This window comes from Siphateles boraxobius, unplaced genomic scaffold, assembly GCF_051911475.1.
Source record: "Siphateles boraxobius isolate OS27281-9 unplaced genomic scaffold, OSU_SipBor_1 207, whole genome shotgun sequence".
Lineage (NCBI taxonomy): Eukaryota > Metazoa > Chordata > Actinopteri > Cypriniformes > Leuciscidae > Siphateles > Siphateles boraxobius.
Genome location: NW_027508819.1, coordinates 1,679,304 through 1,701,802, shown reverse-complemented (window position 1 = coordinate 1,701,802; position 22,499 = coordinate 1,679,304). Strand labels below are relative to the sequence as shown.

Below are 22,499 nucleotides of genomic sequence, written 5' to 3'. Positions count from 1 at the left end.
TAGTGTACAGTCGATATGTCTGTTGTCATAAGGTCTAAATCTAATGTAGAATTGTTTTTTTCTATGAATGCCTTAAAACAACAGTAAAGCAAAGCCAAAACAACACAAACATCTCAGAAGAATGCAGTTTCTCCCCAGATCAGGCAAGACTGAGAGAGAAATAGCAGAAGTATGAGTATACACTCCCCCACAGGAAACCACACACACACACACACATAGAAAACTATCAGCGTGAGCCACACAGAAACAGAAAGTACACCAGTCGGGATAATACACTATATATTTAACACAGGGGGAAAGTGTCTGAAAGGTGATGTTTTCCACTGGTGAGAAGCTGGAGTGATGAAGACGTCGAGGATCGGCTGAGACGTGTCTACTGTGGCTTGAGATCCCGTTCAGAGAGAACACTCACACTCACTTAACAAGGTGAGCTACTCTTATACTCTTCTTTACTGGGTGTCGATCATCATCAGATCATTATCAGCTCAATAAGACTGATCTCTATCCACATCTTAGACAGACTCACTCGCTCTCAAGATACTCCAGAAGCCAAGTTAAATCTGAAGACGTTAAATAATATTACTATGACCACTACCACTAATGATAAAATACATTTACAAAAAGATTCATTTAAATAATATTTTTCAGTTGATTTAGCCAAATGTGTCACAAGAGTTGCAACATGAGGCTAATACAGAAATGAGCTCAAATCTCTAATGAGTTCTGATGAGATTCTGGGAATCCGCTTTGAGCATACTAGATTTTACATTTTTTTTACAATTTTACTTCACAATGAACATCCATTACTTTACAATGAACATCCATTACGTTACATTGAACAGAGTCCAGGAAATGTATCTTTTTTTAGTAACAGTTCAACTGTGAATTTGCTCTTTCTCAGTGTAACTTTTACCCTGTTAACCTTTATGCCTTATCACATGGACAGTTATTTCAACACTGTTCACAGCAATATTATTTTAATCCATTTTGTACCATATCCAAAACTTATGTTTCATTTTCCAAAATATTTAAGCATATTCATCATACACCTCATACTAATCAGCATATTTAGATTGTATAGATCCAGCTGGTTTGGTTTTGTGTGTTTGTAGGATTTCAACAATTTTTAACATTTTTATGCCATCTGAGAGAGTGACATCAATAATCAAGGTAACACTTTACAATACGGTTCATTAGTTAACATTAGTTAATGCATTAACTAACATTAACCATTCATGAGCGATACATTTGTTACTGTATTTGGTAACATTTTATTTTAGTGTCCTTGTTACATATTTTACATGTACTTACCATAGTAATAACAGTAAATTGTGCATAATTACATGCAACTAATCCTCAACCAAACCCGAATCCTACCCTAACCCTATAGTAAGTACATGTAGTTAATTAATATTACTCAGTACTTAAATATATAATTACACTGTAACAATGACACCTTAAGATAAAGTGTAACCCTGTATTTGTTAATCTTTGTTAATGTTAGTTAATAAAAATACAGCTGTTCATTGTTTGTTCATATTAGTTCACAGTGCATTAACTAATGTTAACAAGATTTTAATCAAGTATTAGTAAATGTTACAATTAACATTAACAAAGATTAATAAATGCGGTATAAGTGCAGTTTGTTATTAATTGATGCTTACTAATGTAGTTAACTAATGTCAAGTAATGAACCTTATTGTAAAGTGTTAGCATAATGATGAATTGTGTATTTATTGGAATATGCAGTGAAGTGGGATGTTTCTCTGAAGTGTGCTTAGTGATCTAGTGCAGTGATGTAGTGCACACATATGAGTGTGGAAAGTCCCACACAGAGATAAATGACGGTTTCATTCACACATCACCCACAAGCCAGCACACACACAGATCTTAAGGAGGTAAAGGCTTTCTGAATTATCATACTGAATAAATGTGACCAAAAAAAAAAAACTTGTGTTTGCCCTCAGGTGTGTGTGTGTGAATCTGCTAGTGTGCAGATGTCAGGATGCCCTGCACAGTTTTGCCTAATATTAAAATATGAAAAACAACACTCTCTGAAAACCCCCACTCTATAAACCCTTTGAATAAGGTGGTCAGGAATGCAAATTATGTGTACAGAATATATGTGACACTGTTATTCATGAATTTGAGAAATGTTGCAAATGTATCTAACCTTCCACAACTTTTATCGGCATAATTCACAATGAATCAGCAATGACTTGTACAAATGGATCCATGTTTGTAAACACAAATGATTTATTTAGTCTTAGTGTATTTGTGTATGTAACAAGTAAGATGTGCATTAGTGGATCAGGTGATGTGTGCATTCATTGACGTCTTTTCTAGATTTCATCCTGTTTGATTCATCTTTGCCATTTCAAACCCACACACAAACGGCTATGAATGAATCCGCCATCTACACATCTCTCTGAAACACTCAATCTGCAGTACTACACCCAAACTAATGTGACCAACAGTGTCTGCAGAAGTCAGGATTACACACATGTGCGGCATTTTGCCATATTTGTGAATTCAAACTAAGATTTTTTAAATGATTTACTTTGTTTTGGTGGTTTGACTTTTGTCCTGTTGCCCTATTACAGAAATACTTTAACTCTACATCTGCCTTGTCTGTTTAGCACCATGGCAAATTCAGTTCACATTTATTAATATTTGATCAAACTTGCATCATAATGTTAGACACAACAGATGGTTACTGTTTGCCAAACAAATCTTTGACGAAAGCGTCCAGTAACCCAGAGCTATTTTATCAGTACTTCATTCATTTGGGCTTCTTTATATTTCTGTAAGTATTAGTGGTTCAGCTGAAACTCAGGATTTTACACAAATGATCATTCTTTATTTTCGAAATGTGTGAAGATGTGTCTTTACTCAAAAAAAAAAAAAAAAAGCTGGGTTTTAACCCAAATGTGGGTAAAATATGGACAAACCTGATGGATAAAAAAATGTAAAAAAAAAAATGTAACCCAACGATTAGGTTTGTTGATATTTGACCCAAATTTGGGTTGAAACAACCCAGCATTTTTTATAGTGTTTAATCTAGATTTTATGGAGCCCCTAATGGGACATGGTAGTGGAAAATATATTATTTTGTGGATTTAAATAATATCTAAATGATGTTCACTTTCTAATATGAACAGGCACTGAATTCCATCTTTCTGCTGCTCAAAATGGAAAAGCTGATTGTCCAAAGACAGTTTTCTTAAATGAACAGTCGCCTCTAACGCATGCCCTGGTTTCCCAAGAGCTGTCCTCTCAGAAAGTCACACATAGTTTAAGAGTTGGTGGTGCAAGATCATGGATTAATTTCTACATCAAACACACATCTGCAAAACATTTTTTTTTAAACTGTCAAACATCAACAATTTCTAATTTTTGATAATAATGCAATGTTTATACAGAGTATGTAATGGTTTTAATGTTGTTACACTTGCTTGTGTCCAGCTTGTAGGATAATAGGATAAATGTGAAAGAATCGATGTGTGCATAATGAGTTTAGCAGAAGCCAAACTGATGCCTAATAGACATGATGCCGTACACCTCTAGAAACCTTCTTTACGTTTCATAAAATTTAAGTTTACATCTATAATCTAATCCAAGTATTTAAAATGCTCAACAATATTTATTGCTTCTCCTTCAAATGAAATGTATGGTTGATACTCATCAGTTCTTTTAATAGAAAAATACATTCCCACAGTTTTATTCATATTAAGAGTAAGACAAGAGTGAGTTTGATAGCAGCTTGCTGTTTTGTTTTAGCATAGATAACTGTATAATCTGCGTACATCTGAATCTGGACCTCTGGACATACCATAGGTAGATCTTTAATATATAAACTAAATAAAAATTGGTCCCAGTGGGACTCCAATAGAGCAATCAAGAAAAGATGATCATAAATCATTAATTCTTGTAAATTGTTTCCTTTGATTTAGATATGATTCAATACATGTTATTTTATTAATAGAAAAATTTAACTTTGACAATTTAGATAAAAGTACATTGTAATTGACAGTATCAAAAGCCTTTTTAAAATCAAGCAAGACATCACCAATAACACCTCCTCTATTAAGATTGGATTTAATTTAACAGAGTAACAGATTGGTGTCTCTAGTATAATGTGCCCTAAATCCAAACTGCATAGTGTACCGGAGAGGCGGGACGAAGTGGAGAGAGAATCCACAATCCACATGCAAGCTCTACTTTAACGACAATATAAAGAGATAATCCGGAGCAAACAAAGAAACAAAGGACAGGAGCATGGTACAGCAAACAACGACTGACAAAACACGGGAGAAACACAAGGGCAATTTCTACACAGGCTAACAAGGTAACAGGGGGTGTGGTTGATTGTGATGGGAACACACGGGGGTAGGCTGAGATCGTGACACATAGGATGTAGTGGAAAATAACCAAGATTGAAAAACTAGTGGTAGGCAGATCGAGTTTTCGTGAAACAATGAATCAGTTGAAGCAAATGTGCCATATTGTGTCGAGGCTTCGAAACAATCTGACAGCCGTCTCAACGGTGACACCTAGTGGTCACTTGCCGGTGTTAATCTGAAACAACCTTGACAACGCGCCGTTAAAACTTTTTTTGTTTTTTTATTATTGTATTTTTCTAATATGTGACGCTTGTAACCTGTAGGCTCCTCACTGTGCATAATGTTATTTTGGTCATGAAAGATCAATATTAATAAAAGAAATCAAGCCACAATGTCTCACTTTTTTATAGATTTTTATTCAAAAATATGAATTTCTCTGCTGTCGAAGGACTTGAAAAAAAATCCTCTCACAAGGGACACTTGTTGCTGGCATGCAAAGATCTTTTTTAGCAAGGACATACAAATGAGGAAAGATTACTGCTCTCTCTTTCCAGTAAGTTAGGGGATCATGAGTTCTGGGTAAAAACGCATCGTTCAGGTATTTTTTCACTTCCACTGTGGCATTAGCTGTAGCATTGTGTATCATCTGGGTTTCACGGATACGATTATCAAAAAGTTCCCATAAACTGTCCTGTGTTTCTACTGGTGTTGATGTTGATGATGATGATGATGATGGGCCTGATGTTGACATTTGTGGCTCTGAATGAAAATGAAAACAGCAATTAGTAACAAATCCTAAACTGACGGCATATATAAAGTATAAATTACATGAATCTGATTACATAACATAACACAGACTGAAACTGCTCAGCAGGAGTTGTGTTTGAACGCATCAGCGAAGCTCTCTCCAGTGTGATGTGCTTCTCAGCACCTGGGCTTTGGGTCCAGCGGTGCAGCCTGTGCCGAGTCTCTGAGAGTCTCATAACCCTCCACATCTGGAGTCAGACCTTCTTGAAGATCTGAGCCTATGAGCCAAAACAGGAGAAAACCATATTCATTATAATAATGACAACAATATGACAGTTATGGCCAATTACAGGGGTAGTATGGTCATTGTGGCCAACCAATTTGTACAGTTGATTCCTGCGTTGCATGTCCTTTTTTCTGTGCAAGCTTGTGCTGCAACATCCTGTACAGTGGTATAAGCTGAAGAAGACACTCTCTGTTCCTCTGACATCTCTGTCGTTGCTAGTTTGAATGGTTGCAGTAGTGACAATGATTGTTGAATAATGTCATACTCAAGACTTGTCAGGGGAGCAGTATCACCGGTTAAATTGGAAAGTGCAGCTCCCACTGGCTCATGCTGCTCATACAAGCGTTGTACATGTCGAATGTGCTGTTCCATCTCGTCTCAACCTCTGTATCAGTTTCAGGGTTGGTCTGGGCATCAAGCCCTGCATCTCGGACAAGCTTGTTCTTTGCTTTGCAGCCGGATCTAAAAAACCCCACTATCTTTCTGGCGTATTTCATTGATGACTTGGGTTTGATCTAGGGCCTTTTTCACAATCAAATTTAAATTATGAGCAAAACATGGCACATGGCGAAGGTGGAGTAGCTAGGCGCTCAGGTTCATGTTGGATGCATTGTCAGTCACCATACACTGAACTTTGGAGGTTATTCCCCACTCAGCCATTAACAAGGCTTTAGCCTCCATGAGATGCTGGGCTGTGTGGGTTTGGTAAAACCTCCTTACACCCAGTACAACAGTTGCCATTTTTGCCTCTGGTGTTATGTAATGTCAAGTTACACCAAGATATCCGTCCATATTAATGGAGGACCACATGTCAGCCGTGAGGTTAACAAATTCGGCCATTTGTAGGTCCTCCATTGTCTTCTCCTTGGTTTTGTTGTACCTTTCGCTGACCATTGTTTTAAGCACCGTCCGGGATGGGAGGACATAGCTTGGATCAAGCTTGTTCACAAAGGCCCTGAAACCCTCATCCTCCATGATGGGGATCCTTCACCACCATGTTTAGAAGAGCCTCATCCAATTCCCTCTGTCTGCCTTTTAAAAGAGGAGATGAAACATACTTTAAGAAAAAATAGAAAAAATAGTAGCCTACTGTAAAAGTAGCCCACTGGTTCATTATTTGGAAACTTCCTAAACAAAGTTATGTTATGAACGTTTATGCTCAGTGTTCAGAGAAAGATGAAATGGAATGTAGGACTACAACAATTAGGAAAACCAAAATTATGTCTTGGCTTTAGATTGGGTACTCATATGTAGACCTATAAAATGTATATTGACAAAATATTATATTACATTCACAGTGAAGCTGTTTTTAACATGATTGGCAGTTGTGATTGGGACGTTAGGTTGTAGGGCTTAGGTTGACACAGGCCTATGGACTTTCAAAATAGTGTCCCAACAGTTTGTTATTATATTTCAATTATAATTATATTTCAAACAATTCATACCTTGCTTAGATGGCCCAGCAGTGTCAGTAGCAGGACTAGTACAGGGGGAATGCTACCATTCTCTGCACCCTGCAAAATGGCAAGATGAGTGCCCCTCAAACAACGCATCATGGATGATGTATTGTTGCAGTAGGCTGGCTGCCGATCACAATACATCTCACTTTACTTGGGGTTTCCAAATGGAAATATTCTCATACCACAGATGTACGGCATCTCTTCTGTGGAGCATCCATTTTTATCTATCTATCTATCTATCTATCTATCTATCTATCTATCTATCTATCTATCTATCTATCTATCTATCTATCTATCTATCTTAATCTATCTATGTATCTATATATGTATCTATCTATTAATCTATCTATGTATCTATATATGTATCTATCTATTAATCTATCTTTCTATATATATTTCTATCTATACATCTATTAATGTGTCACTATATGTATACTCTGTCTGTCTCTAGCCTATCAGTCAATGTGTAAATTTAAATGTAAGCCTAAATATAACTAAACAAATCACACTATAAATGTCACTATATCACCAAAATCCGCTATCTCAAAATCAAACTCCTCTCACAAAAACCCACAAGGCCAAGATGCGTTGACTTCACTTTTATACAGATGTGCGATTGTGTTTCTGTTCCCGACCCTGTCAATCACTCCGATTGTGAAACACTCCGAAGCTTCATTTAGCCGTAGTCATGTGACATGGGTGTTTCGAATCATGCTTCGGATCAGTGTTTCGAAACATCTGCGCTTTGGGATTTCGAAAAGCTTCGGAACGTCAGTTTCGCGTCAGCCATCCCTATTAAAAACTCTATTAACTGATTTCAAATCACTTTTTCAATTACCTTGGAAACCACTGGAAGACTAGTAATTGGTCTATAATTGTTTACATTGGTAGAATCACCAGTCTAAAATATAGGTGCTATTACTGTTGACTTCCAGGCACTTGGGAAATAACATTGTTTATTTTAACATTGTAAACATTGTTAGCCAGACGAGAAATGGCTGTGCTAAGAACATTTCTGTACTTTTTAACAAATACAGAATCACAATCAACAACATCTTTAGCTCTAGAACTCTTAGCCTGACCCAAATATTTTATTATATTAGACTCGGATACTTCAGAAATATTAAAAGCAGACTTATAATTTAATGATACCATATCCTTATTTCTTGCACTAAACCCTTGTGCTAAATCTTGAACTGTATCTATATAAAAAATAAATAAAAAATACACTAGCAAGTTGATGCTTATCTTGAATTAAATGTCCCTGAACTTGTAATTCAATATCTTCATCTCGTTTGTTAATTTTTTCTTTCGTACTCTATTGATATTTGTCCAGACAGGTCTAACTTGAGGAAAACAGTGGTATGATGAGGGGTGAACGCAGCAAAAACTTTACAGTGAATGGGAAACTGTCTCGTATCGCTCTCGCATCACAGTATTTAAACTGCATTTATGACAAAATAACAGCAATGCTGGGGGGGTGATGGCGCAGTGGATACACACCTTGTGCTCTGCTTGACCTCTGTCCTCTGATGACGTAAAGTACGTTCCCCTTAGCATCGTTTATAAGGTTGATGAAGAAATTCGCCTTTGCTTTTCTCAATTCCTTTACAACTTTATTACGTAAACACTAAAATGTCCTTCTTCTGTCATGAGCTAACCCAGATTTGAGCGCTATTTTCAAGGCATGGTCACTCTGTTTCATTAACTTCCATTGCTGTTCATTTAACCAAGTTAAATTCTGTTTCTTTCTAGAGAATGTAACATTCTTACTGAATTCACCTTTAACCTTATTAATTGTGGCCATTAGACACTCAGAATCTTTTGTGTTCTCTCACAAATCTTTTGCCTTCTTCTGAGAAACTTTGTGTTCTCTTGCAAAACCTGTTGTGAGCTCGGGACAGACAAGGGCCGGATTAAGAATTCAGAGGCCCCTGGGCACAAAGTCTTATAGGCCCCCCTTAGGCAGGCCAAATGTAGTTTGTCAGGGACATTTTATTTTGTCATTAACAGTTTACTGACTTAAAAGGAACTTTGTTGTACTATGCTGGAGTAAAGTTAATATATTATCATTCTTTCCCATAGGATTTTGTAAAAATATGTTGGATGGACTTCTGTCCCTCTAGGGAGGTTCGGGAACATGCTTCCCCACAAGTACATTTTGTACATTTTAAGGTTAAATGCATTCGAAACCAAGGTCGAATTTAATGTCGAATGTTTAATGTCACGCTGGCAGGGTTACAGACAGCTCCGTATGTTAATGGAGCGTTTCATAGTGTTTGAACTTGGACTCAAATATAAAGAAATGCTGTCAGTGCTTAACTCAAGGAGTTCAGTAAAGTTGGCAATATATTCACAGATTCGAACTTCCCGGATCAATAACTCATGAGCTAAACATTGTTAAAACACAAATGACACCTATTTACAGTCATAGTCAGATTGTAAGGAGGGACCTTCTGTCCCAGCAGGGGGCTGAATATTCCCCCCGCCCAGAACTGTGGAAGCTGTGGGCTTGTCCTCTGAGGGGGCCCAGCTCAAAGATGGATAGTCGAGGCTATCTCTATTGCCTACGAATCAGGCGGACTGCCTACCCATTTGGCAGTACGGGCCCATTCGATTAGGAGTATGGCTGCCTCTAAGGCCTTAGTGTCAGGAGTTTCACTTCAAGAAGTCTGTGATACGACGGGCTGGTCCTCACCGCACACATTCGTGAGGTTTTACAACCTAGACTTGAGCTCCACACCTGGGGCTCAGGTGCTCTCGTCTTAGTGCTTTCTTGATTCACACTAGACAGAGACTGGTCATTATGGCGGCATGGGTATAGAGGTTCTGACAGCATCAATTGATGCAGCACGAGTTCCCTTTAAAGGGATTGCCTCTGTTACAACTGTAACCTAGGTTCCCTGAAGAGGGAACAAGATGCTGCATCGCCCTGCCATACTTCCTGCATGCCTGTTAGCGACTTGCTTTAGCCTATTAGAAGCTAGCGTTACACTGTTTGGGAAGGCTTTATAGTTTCCTGGTTGGTGACGTCACCTGTCTCTGACGTCGCATTACACCATTGGATTGTTTTGTCTTGTGCTTCAGGACGCAATCACGCAGAGCGTTCCCACAGCGCCATCGACGCAGTGTCTCGTTCCCTCTTCAGGGAACCAAGGTTAATCATAATCAAGGCGCTTTCTATCGATCATGTCAAGTCAATGATTACTTGTTAACTTTCATGTAGTTTGTGAAAGGCAGGTTATTGCCGTAGAGTTAACTTCACCTCAGAGGGATCCATCAAAAACAAATGTTTTTTCATTTTGGTTCGTTCTGAGTACCTGAGGTTACTGGTTAGAATGAAATAAAAGAATTTTATTTTACACTAGATTCTAGTTGACAAATTATTTTAAAGCTCCTTGAAGAGGAGAGATTGATGATTGAAGATGATGATTTTTGTCAAAGAGGTGTGACTCGAAAGTCATAGGTTCCTGACTGCTGCTTTATATGATATAGGAACATTAAAGGCTCTGTGGTGAATCTAGCTGAAAACAGCCATGACCATGTAAACCGCAGGACAAGGTACTTAAATTGAAAAATAATTGTGCCACACACCAGTAATTATCACTAAACTGAAAGCCATGGAATGAAAGTCTAAAATTCCAAATTAATCAAATAGGATGGACTGGGAAAAGGATGGGATGGGATGGGAAAAAGCCGCCAATGAACACACGCTTGTTACCAGATGGGTTACAAGTTGAGCGGAATTTGGTTGTGGAGAGTAAGATACATTTGCAACAATAGTAAAGTTCATGGATAACTGTGTGCATGTATTTGTTAATAATTTTGAGACAAACTTCATCCCATAGTTTTCCTACTAATGTTAGACTATAGGAATGTTTATTGTATCTAACTTGAGCCGTCTGCTGTCTTTCAGAACTGGACAACTCTCGTGTGTGTTGCATGTGGAAGTAACAATGTCAGAAGACTATTTTTGGGATGTTGTAAATAAGCACATTCTGATAGGGTATTTTAGTGTTTACTGAATGCTGTTTTGGACTATTGGATGCTGAGAGTTGTCTAACAACGTGTGCCATCCCAAAACTACAGTGCCATGCCAAGCTGAACTCCATGCCATCAATAAAAGATTGCAGTTAAATAAGATGAAAAGATGAGTGTCGACAGATTCTATTGCAATAGCCCTGCTGAGAACCAAACAACAACACCAATACAAGATTATCAGCATCACATTTATGCAGTCTTCTACACAGTGATTCTTGTTCCTGGACTGATTGGCAATGTTCTAGCTCTCTGGGTCTTTTATGCCTACATAAAGGAGACAAAGAAAGCTGTGATATTCATGATCAACCTGGCCGTCGCTGATCTGCTGCAGGTGTTATCTCTACCTCTGCGCGTTTACTACTATTTGAACAATTCATGGCCTTTTGGTCAGTTTGCTTGTATGGTCTGTTTCTATGTGAAGTACGTCAACATGTACGCCAGCATCTACTTCCTGGCCTGCATCAGTTTGAGACGCTGTCGACTCATTATCCAGCCACTGCGATACGGCGGCACGAAGAGACGCCGGGACCGCAGCTGGTGTTTAGTCGGCTGGCTCATGGTGTGTTTCGGATGTCTGCCGTTCCCACTTCTACGAAGAAACCATGATAATGTATATTGCTGCTTCTCTGAGCTACCCATGATCCAACTCAGCAAAGAACTAGGAGTGTCCCTCCTGACCTTCGCAGAACTCATGGGTTTTCTCCTCCCGCTGGCTGTAGTGATCACCTGCACGTGCCTGACCGCTGCGAGTCTGCGAGAGAAAACCTCCGTACTGCAGGACACTGGGGAAAAGCACAAGGCGTTCAAGATGGTGTTGAGTTGTGCTGGTGTGTTCCTGGTCTGTTTTGTGCCCTATCACATAACTTTCCCTTTGGACTTTTTGACCAAATCAAATGGTAGCGTTAGTCCTGCTTTTAAGGTCGCAGTCCTCCATGTTCATCCGATCACCTTGTGTTTAGCGAGTCTGAACTGCTGTCTGGACCCAGTGATGTACTATTTCACCACCGACGAGTTCAAGCGCCGTCTGTCCAGGCAAGAGATACAAGAAAGCTTGCAGTTACACCTCAGAGGTTCTTCCTTCTCAAATCGTGATGTCTGAGGTCTCGATCAGAGGCGGCACAGGGAAATCGCTCTTAAGACATGAAAAACAACAACTTTATGGATTAACTGATGAACTGCAAGTATTTTTGTTGAGAAATGTGAGTGTTCAAACTGCAAAATATTTATGAAAATCTGGGTGCCGGAGTGTATTGATATGCTCTGTATTGATATGATTGTTATTGATATGAGCCATAATAATTGTACAAATAAATCTTGTTCTGATCTTGAAGTTCAGGGAATGGGGAAATAAATGCAGTAAAACTGTAACATGTGATATTATAAAATATATTATTTGAATAGATTTTAAAATGTATTCTATTCCTATGATGACAAGCTGTTTTGGTGTAAATGGCTCACGTAACATTTCTTATTATCACAGCTGAGTGCTATTTTTGTAGAAGCTGGTACATATATTAGGATTCTTTGATAAATAGAAAGTTCAAAAGAACAGAATTTATTTAAATAGATTTTGTGTGTGTAACAATGTAAAAGTCTTTACTATTGCCTTTAATGCAATTCTTGCTGAATAAAAGTGTAACTTTCAAATATTTTCACTGAAAGTGTGGTCAAAAAACTGTATAAATAAACAGTCAAGTTTATAAAAACAAACATTACATAAATTGTTTGTATACTAGGCTAGACAAGAGCAATGCAAACAATAGGTTCTATACTACCTATCAAGTCAATTCCTAAACATGGATTTCATTTCAAATCATTTTAACTAACCAGATCATGTGAATTAAAATGAATTTAGAATATAGACAAACATTATATTACTGTAATTGTCTAGATGGACAATTTGTTTAATCTGCCCTATATCAAACCATTCCTTTTTGTTTTATACATGATGAACATGAATCTATCAATTTGCCACTTCAAACCAACAAAAACTAACTTTAAACGTATCAGCTGCTGGGTCATTATTCATTAGAACGAAAAACTACATGATGTTTCTCTGTCTCTGTCACTCACTCTGATCAGCAGTTTAAATCAGTGCTGTCTGTCACTACACTGTAAAAAAAAAAATGTTTTCATGATTTATCACAACTTTTCCCTTTTTCATCAACTCAGCTTTTGTTCACAAACTTTGTTCAGATAACAATATTCGGAGTTTAAACTGATCTCTTTCTTTGTATCAACTCAAATTTTTAGTTTAAATGAACTAAGGCTACGTTTACACTGCGGGCTGAAACGATCCAATTACATTTTTTTTCCCCTATGCGACCTGTATCTGATCTTTTCATGACAGTCTGAACGACAAAGATCCGATCTTTTCAAATGCGACCCAGGCCACTAGGGTATGTGGTCCAAATCCGATATGTATCCGATCTTTTGAAATGCGACTTCAATCTGAACAGCCAGGTTGCATATATCCGACCCGCACGTCATTGATATGCGACAAACGTCATAATTCTGCGTTGAAGTAGGGCGGGAATGAGAAGATAAACAACAACTTTGGCAGTCGATGCTGAGACCAGTCAATGGAAATGTGAACGGCCTTGCAAAAAAATTGGATTTTTTTTAAAAATCGTAATTGAGCATTAAGCCCCTGCAGTGTGAACGAGGCCTAAAGCAACCAGGTTAGGCTACTTTACATTTTCAAATGTCTTCACTTGAGGAAAACAGTGGTATGATGAGGGGTGAACGCAGCAAAAACTTTACAGTGAATGGGAAACTGTCTCGTATCGCTCTCGCATCACAGTATTTAAACTGCATTTATGACAAAATAACAGCAATGCTGGGGGGGTGATGGCGCAGTGGATAAGACACATGCCTTTGGTGTGAGAGACCCGGGTTCGAATCCACTGTGAGACACCAATGTGTCCCTGAGCAAGACACTTAACCCCTAATTGCTCCAGAGGTGTGCAACCTCTGAGAAATAGCAATTGTAAGTCGCTTTGGATGAAAGCGTCAGCTAAATGAATATCATAATCGATCGATAAACACACACCTTGTGCTCTGCTTGACCTCTGTCCTCTGATGACGTAAAGTACGGGGATAAGCCTAAGCCTGCTGCTGTTTTCATATGAGGTGTAAAGAGGACTGAAGTGATCACAGATTCCTGTACAGATTACGGAGCTAATATAAATTGATTTGGGGGGCTGGCAACATGTGAGAAGTGCAGGTTTTGTGTGTGTCCCTTTAAATGCAAATGAGCTGCAGCTCCGCCTCCATTCAGAAGAGGGCGGAGTCTTTACACGAGCTTCAGAAACTCCGACAATAACAAAACAGGCCAATCTCACTCATCCAGAATCCCAGAATAACCAGTAGCGAGTGCAGCCTTACGGAGAGACTCAGGAAGAGTTTCTGAATGTTAGTGGAGACATTTATGTAGTTGTTGTGGAGTTACACTGATCATCTCATCATCATGTTGAACTTCTACACAAGTGTCCACAGTTCCTGAGGTGTTTATAAGACAGCGGTGACATGTTCTGGTCAATAGTGTTCAGTGCTCGTCTGTGCTCAACGACAGAACAGTTTCAGGCTTTGCTGGATCTTCTGCCGTTGCGTTAGAACTGCTCACTGTTGTCGCTTGCGAAACCGAATGTCGGCTGGTGTGTGGAAACGTGCAGATTAAGTGGAGGGAAGCTGACCTGAACGCTCCAGGATTCCTCTCCTGGTGGAGGGAGGAGAGGAGAACTTTCGCTGGAAGACCGACTGCTCTTTCATGGTCAGCAAAAGAGCAGTCCTCTTTAATGTTGGTAACTAAACAATTTTGTTAATCCGTGACTTCTATTAAAAACAAAAAAACAGACATTTCTCAAATGATTTTCTTTTATGTTGGACTGACATGAACAGTAAATTTACTTTACGGCATACTAGCTCAAAATCAGTGCTTTACTGTCAAGTGCATTTCTATATGACAAAAATTTAATATTAATTCAGTATTACTGTATCTGCAGTAAATTCATATCATTATTAGTTTATGTCCTATTTTATTTATTGATTTGTTCACTCCAATTTAAGGCCTAAACCCAAGCAAAACAATCACGAGTGAACTCGAGGGCCGGATGGGCTGGATTCGTTAACTTTATCCCCAGTCCAGGCCTAAACCTCACTGAGAGGCTATATAATAAACTGATACTAACTATACTGATGTGTACCAACATTAAACCCTGCTGTTTGAATAGCTATGTAACTATGTTTTATTTAACAATACTATATGAATATCAAGAACGATGAGATAGATGTTGGCTGTAAGAGAAAGGCAATAGGATAGTGAACTGCTTATCTTCCTCATATCCACACCAGATCTGACGACTGGCAATGCTGTATCTCTGATGATTGACTGAATCGTCTTGCCAAACGCATCCACAGTTATAGACGTAATCCAACACCTGTTCTTTTCTGCTCCTTTTTTACTGCTGACTTCAATCTGGCCGTTTCTTGTTCAATCCTTCAACGCCTCTAGTGAAGATTCTGTACTCTTTCTAAAGATGTGTAATAGCGCCCCCTACCGTATAGCAGTGAAAACATGGATGGCTGGAAAATTCCGTAAATGGCGAGGAAAAAGTTAAGAATATATAAGTTACACTCGTGAACTTTCTAATGAACTTCTAAGAATTTATCTTAAAGGGATAGTTCACTTTCAAATGAGAGTTAGCCCATGATTTACTCTCCCTCAAGCAATCCTAGGTGTATATGACTTTCTTCTCTCAGACGAATACAATCAGAGTTATATTAAATAATGTCCTGGCTCTTCCAAGCTTTATAATGGGGCTGATCTGTTTGTTTTTTCCCTGTATCAGTTGCGTGTTTGTTTTGTTTGGAGCACATGGGTTCGGTTTGACAGTTCACCATGTGCTTCGTTGTCTTTTCCCGCCCCCTTGTTATCCCATGCATTACCTCGTTATTGTTTCACTCCCTCCACCTGTTCTGTATCAAGTAGATACTCTAGTCTCCTTTTTATTTCCCTTTCGTGTGCTGTCTTGTGCCAGATGGATGTTTGTGTTCTCTTCAAGCAGTTATCACAGCCATGTTGTCCAGCCGTTATACCAGTTTTAGTGAATCTTTTAGTTTTGATTCTCTGCTTCTCCTCTTGATAACCCCAGTCAGCTCTCCACTGCATTCAGCCCGTGTCGACCGTGGACTGCGGATCGTCTTATTCTCCGCTCTGCTTCTAGTGCCTCCTGAACGCCGCCAGCCCCTCCCTGTGCACTTCACAGCTTTGTTGAGATTCGTCAGACATTACGTGCATTCTCGGAGAACACTATTGAGATTATTTTTCTGTTTGGACTGTTGAGTTCCTGTCTGGATTTTTGACAGGCTTTTGATTTGCCTTTTTAAACTGTTCAATACATTTCTTTTTTGTGCCTGCAAACAGAGTCTGTGTCCGTTTCTGACAGGCAGTGGATTGCAACCAACATATTGAAGCTTAAAAAAAGTGCATCCATCCGTCATAAACTCCACATGGCTACGGTGGGTTAATAAAGGCCTTCTGAAGCAAAAATATGATTTTTTGTAAGAAAAATATTAATATTTTACACGTTTCTATGTAAAATTTTAGCTTAGCTTGCTGAGATTTCAGGCACGTTCCTTAGGAAGGTCAAATAACTGAGTTGAGGAAAAAATTGTGTGTCTTTAGCCCTATTCGGACGGGATTAGCTTTACAAGGGTAGATGGGTAATGTATTTTTTACCACAGGACGTGTGTAGTAATGATGGCCAATTCGCACGGGATAAGAGATCTCAGTAAAACTAGAAGTGGCAGAGTAACTCGATTTGCGCATCGCCGTCACTCTTGTCATCATGTGTGTATTACTTTGCTTCCTGATATCACATGCGCAAACACATGTAACTTATATTTATATATATATACAGTATATATATATATATAACAGTAATGTCCAGTCGAACAATGTATTCATTTACTTCAGATTGGATTGAGTTGGTACTAGGCACTTACCTAACGCTAAATGATGTTCGTTCTTACTAGTGCTTTCGATCTTCTTTCCGATCTGAATGGTGTGTGAAAATCACTTGAGTTTTGCCACAGACTCATCCCAGTGTCTTGAATGCTTTTTCAAGCATCTCCATACTTGAAAAACCGTGGAAAGCTACTTTTAAACATGAAATGACTAAATATTTACAGCGGGTCTATTCGCACGGGATTAGTATTACCTGAGGTGACTTTTCAGGACCTTTTTACAGAAGGTAAAAGTCGCCATAATCTTCAGTGACATTGTCCGTAATGATTGCTGGGATGCACATTCGGACAAGACTAAAATCACTGAGAAACTGTGGTAATTATTACTTTACCCCTCCTCTCCATGATCTAGTAGTCCCGTCCGAATAGGGCTTTTGACAGCAGCAGCTCATACAGGCCTCGTCCGCTTTTCTGCGTATTCCTTGGGCGGAGATTATTTAAATGAGAAACATTGTGACTTCATAAAGTCCGGGAAATTTGCCTTATAGTCCAAATGAGTCATTCGTTGTAGTTCTTGGAAAGAGGTTTCTGTCAAATAAAATATCTCCTTTCGGAGTGACTTTGAGCTTTGTAACCTTGCAGATATTTTTAAAAGGGTGGTAAAACGCATTTTTTCGAAGGCTTGATTGTGTTTGTGGGGTGCACTGTAACATGTGTTCATGCTTCGCTTTTTAAAAATTGCATTATATTTCATATATTTTACCTTTATTCTACACTGCTCTGCCCCTCCTTGTAAAAACGGTCTGATGGTTTCCTGGTTCTATGAAGCCAGTCCCTCAAAACTACGCAATGGGCTCAGATTGGTTAGCTGGCCCAGTGTGTTGATTCGCTAACGTCTAGTGCACGTTTTCCGGAAACGTCACGCCCCGTACCTTAAACGGTAGCCTAGTTTGTGCTTTGGTGTATTAGGCCGGTGACACACTGGCTGTGTGGCGTTTCTGTTGTGTGTCAGCTGCGTGGCGGCTGCATGGTTCTGGAACCAGCTTCCAGAAGAGATTAGATGTGCTCCTACAGTAGTCACATTCAAATCCAGACTCAAAACACATCTGTTTAGCTGTGCATTTACTGAATGAGCACTGTGCCACTGTTCGTCCGACTGTTTGCACTGTATTTTATTTTATGTTTTAATTACTCTGTATTTTATCTTTTATTCTAAACTGTTTTAAGTATTCTGATTTCTTTTGATTATTTTAATTTCTTCTATGTAAAGCACTTTGAATTACCATTGTGTATGAAATGTGCTATATAAATAAACTTGCCTTGCCTTGCCTTGCATGGCGTTTTCTGTGTCTTTGCACACCAGAAACGTGTCTGGCGCGGCGATGCTGACACGGATCCCCCTTGTTCGACATATGGGAGAGAGTTGTGGAAGCCCTATATAACCTACATCATGTTAAGCATAAATATAAAGCCTACTGATAAAGACACTGTCAGCTGTATTGACAGCAAAATAGACTACAGAATATTTCGTTCTGTATTGACAGGTGCAATATTTGAAAATTTATAATTATTTATTCAGGGGTTGGGTTGGTGATGGCGCAGTGGATAAGACACATGCCTTTGGTGTGAGAGACCTGGGTTCGAATCCACTGTGAGACACCAATGTGTCCCTGAGCAAGACACTTAACCCCTAGTTGCTCCAGAGGCGTGCGACCTCTGAAATATAGCAATTGTAAGTCGCTTTGGATAAAAGCGTCAGCTAAATGAATAAATGTAAATGTAAATATTTATTTTTAAATGATATTCTTATCTGAATTTATGCAGCCAGTGTGTCACCGGCCTTATAAACAATGAAACGTTAGTGAAGATGATCGAGCAGAACCTGTTCAAGAACGGCTGTTAAACGACGTTTCAGAAAGGTTTGTTTTTTGTTGTTCTCTCATTACTTTTTAGATACGCTGTTATTTAATTGTATTAATTATTATAGAATTACAAAAAATAAGCTTCATTAACAAGAATTTCATATAATCGTTATAACAAATTATACTACAGTCCTCAAAGGGATTTTTTTGAGTAAAGACTGCGGATCTATAGTGATCGTTTGTGACTGTATGGCACCGTTACTTTTGTATTTTTAGAACGATTGTAGACAAATATCTGTCGACAGAACTATTAACCCAAAACGAACACTAAACATCGGCTCTACTACAGTAACGTTAGCCAAATCAAACACAGAACCATGTTTAGCATGCCTGTAGATAAACAAGCATGTAGATAAACATAAAAGATCTAATCAAAGAATAATTTACTCTAATTCCAAGTTCGCTGTTGAGATTTTAAAAAAAAGTTTGTAACGTTAGGTGTTTGCCAGATAACGTTAAGTATTAATGAGCATTTAACAAACCAGCAGAGCCAAACAGCGTTGTCATTTGTTTACTTCCTTGCTACAACGTACAATTAACAATACGAACTATTGCAGGAAAACACATCGACGAAAAATAAATCATACTTACAGGTTGTGGCCCGTAAACAAAAGCTTCTGTTTTAAAAGTTGGAACTGCTCCATCTTTCCGGACAAGCCGATGTTCGAATCCTGCATTGAGCTGGAGAAGATTGTGAAAGCTTTCCTCCGTAACGTGGAGCACAGAGAGCGAGATTTGGGTCATAATTATTTAGGACCGAGCTAAAAATAAATTTTAACCATAGATCCCTAATTCCCTCGTCCCTAGGAAGGCTGAACACAGTGCACCTGCAATCCGGATGAAAATGACAGCAGCGTTTCGACGGCATTGCGACAACTCATCTCCAAAACAGCAATATAAAATGGCACGCCCCGCTTATTTAGTATTCTCGGAGGAGGCGTTTATGTAAATAATGGGATATGCTGACGTCAGCAAACCCTGAGGAATGTCGTGTAGTCCAAAACCGGTCGTTTGCTGTAGTCCTTAGAAATTGAATTTTTTAAAAGCAAATATCTCCCTTTGCTTTGAACTTTGAGCGCTGTAACTTTGCAGATGTTGTTTATACTCAAACAGCAACATTACACACTAGCTAAAGTTAGAATAGTGAAATCGTGTTTTACCACCTCTTTAATGCTCAAACAGCAACATTACACACTAACTAGAGTTGATAAGTGAAAAATCATAATAGGAAGATTGAGGAAAATGATGATCACATAATAAAATAAAATGTATAATAAAAATAGCTAGCATTATATTTATTAACTAAAATGATGTATTTTATGTCTTAAATAATGAGCCTTGTCTCTGCAGCCACAAGAGGGCAATAATACCCCACTGGAGGAACTGTTGCTGCTGATGATCTACTGAACATGAAACACACAGAGAGCAGAGCATTGAGATTAAAGTGGATGCAGATCTAAAGATGCACATCTGATGATCTTCATATTCCTGTGGAGACTCTTCATCCCTGAGTCCCGAGTCAAGGGTTTCTCCACTGCTGAAAGGCCTTGCACTCCCATGGCGGGTATGTTGATTCTTCTAAATGAAAACTTAAGCACTGGTAATAACTGTAGACTCATTCACAAACACCCTTAAACAAGTCCACTGCACCTTTTTTCTTTTACATTTCTTTATTTGGTTGCAGCCAACAAGTGTTGTGTATTAAACTTTAATTTAGTTTTTTACATGCAGCTCTAAAACGAGCACTCAGTTATGATGCTCAGCTATAGTGCTGGTTTTTGTTTATTGTATTCAGCTGCAACTAATGGCACAAAATACATTTTTGATATATAAATGTTTGACTTTTTTTTTTTTTAAATTATCAATTCTGTTTCCACTTTTTGATTCCTATTTCTTTCTATTCTAATGTGGTAAACAAAACCAAGTTCTTGGACCTTGATGATTGACTCCTCTGGCTATATTTAATTTAATTATTATGTCATTTTGTTTTTATATTACTTGCTTCCTTTCTTTTGTCATTCAGTCTTATTATAGTGTGGTGTCAAGGTGTATTTATCGGGGTCTAAATTAATTGCTTACATTCACAAAATGAGCCCTTTTAATTAAAATAAAGGTCCATGTTTAATAAAAAGTTGAAATAAAAGTTTAATGAAAACAGAAAACATATGTTCTAATATCCAAATAGTATGTTCTGTCACAATCTCAAGGTTTACAGGGTTTTACATGATTCTTTTGTATTGTAGGTTGATGAAGTGTACCAAAAACAAACTTCGTCACATATGTCCTCCACACACACGGCTCAGTCCCTTCTCGCTGCTTATTCCTGATGGGTTAGATCAGTGGTTTCCAAACATTTCAGCTGGGTTCCAGCTTTTCAGCTTTTGCAGAGTAAAATATTTTCAAGCCCCCCACCTCTTACATGCATTCATATAAAGAGACTCTAGTGAGGATTTATTTGAAACATTGTAATTTATTTGAAACATTGTAATTCAATAAACAGTAATTAACACTACAATTTCAGTGTATGTCAACTTACTTGGGAAAAAATAAATAAATAAGGAACTAATCACTTTTAGTGTGGAAGCATTAAAAGTGAAGCATGCAGATTCTCATAATATTGTTTACTTTGTAAAAACATTAATTGTTTTCAACAGATTTTCTCAAACTTTTCTCTGCATAAAAAAATAACGTTTTTGACCTGCAGGGATTATTATGCGTACTAGTTCCACAGTGTTTCCAGGGACTAGCTTGCTTTGTGCTGCAGATCCTCTGGGATCGGGGATGCGGCTGTGAGATGGCCACTCTTAGCTCATTCTCCAGCTTTGATCTGTATCTGGTCTTGATTGAGGCAACTGCAGAAAATCCAATCTCACATAGGTAGGATGTGGCAAAAGCAGTGGGTAGTCCATTTCCACGTACAGATGACACTATTGTCAAAACGATCCCCATTCACATGAATCTGCGAAAACTACTAAAAACCTTGTATTCTGCTGCCAGTAGATGGTGATGAAACACTATAGACTGAACACGTGATACGCATGAGCATGACGTCATCGTCTTCAGAGATTCAGGGTTTTGTTGTTTACACAGAGAACGCTATTAAAAACTTGCACTTTGAAACCTGTTTTAAAAAACTTTACGTTTTAAGACTCCTAAAACGCCATTGTCGTGTAAACGAATGGCCATGGGTTCATTGAGTTTTTGAAACATGTCGCTGAGGTATGCAAGTTTCATGAGACAGTTGTTATTATTAAACTTATTGGCAAGTTCATGACCGTCTTCCTCCAAGAAGAATCTGATCTCATCCCGCAATTCAAATTCCCTGGATAAAACTTTCCCACGTGACAGCCAATGGGACTCACTGTGAAACAACACTGCTGCGTGATCAGATCCCATTTCCTCGCATAGTGCCCAAAAGAGCTACGCTTTAGCGATAATATCTGTCATTACATCGTTCAGCTCGGGACTCATTGCACATTTGGGGAACCACGCTTGACTAATGACTCCTCGTTTGCCATCCGTGCAGATCCACACAGTCCTCCCATTTCACATCAGCCTCTCTCAGTGTCAATGATTTTAAACAGTTCATCTGCAGTGGCTCTTTTAGTCACGAGTTTGCAGAAAAGCAAATCCTCCCTCAAATCACCGGCATCAATGAATCTGACATATGTTATTAATAAACAGTCTTTGTTACGGTCCGTTGCTTCATCCATCATCCAACGTATGTTTCGTA

General features: G+C 38.5%; 1 protein-coding gene across 2 annotated transcripts; it reads left to right on the top strand.

The window, feature by feature from the left end:
• The first annotated feature begins 204 nt into the window (after window positions 1-204).
• On the top strand, window positions 205-21,281 carry gpr174 (G protein-coupled receptor 174). Of its 2 annotated transcripts, none has more exons than XM_077237726.1 (3): window positions 205-426; window positions 10,753-12,076; window positions 20,117-21,281. In XM_077237726.1, the coding sequence occupies exon 2, from the start codon at window positions 10,987-10,989 to the stop codon at window positions 11,974-11,976; it is 990 nt and encodes a 329-aa protein (XP_077093841.1). In that variant the 5' UTR covers window positions 205-426; window positions 10,753-10,986; the 3' UTR covers window positions 11,977-12,076; window positions 20,117-21,281. The 2 variants fall into 2 exon arrangements, with proteins under 2 accessions (XP_077093841.1, XP_077093840.1); XM_077237725.1 differs by having other exon boundaries at window positions 10,753-16,439.
• The last annotated feature ends 1,218 nt before the right edge of the window (window positions 21,282-22,499 follow it).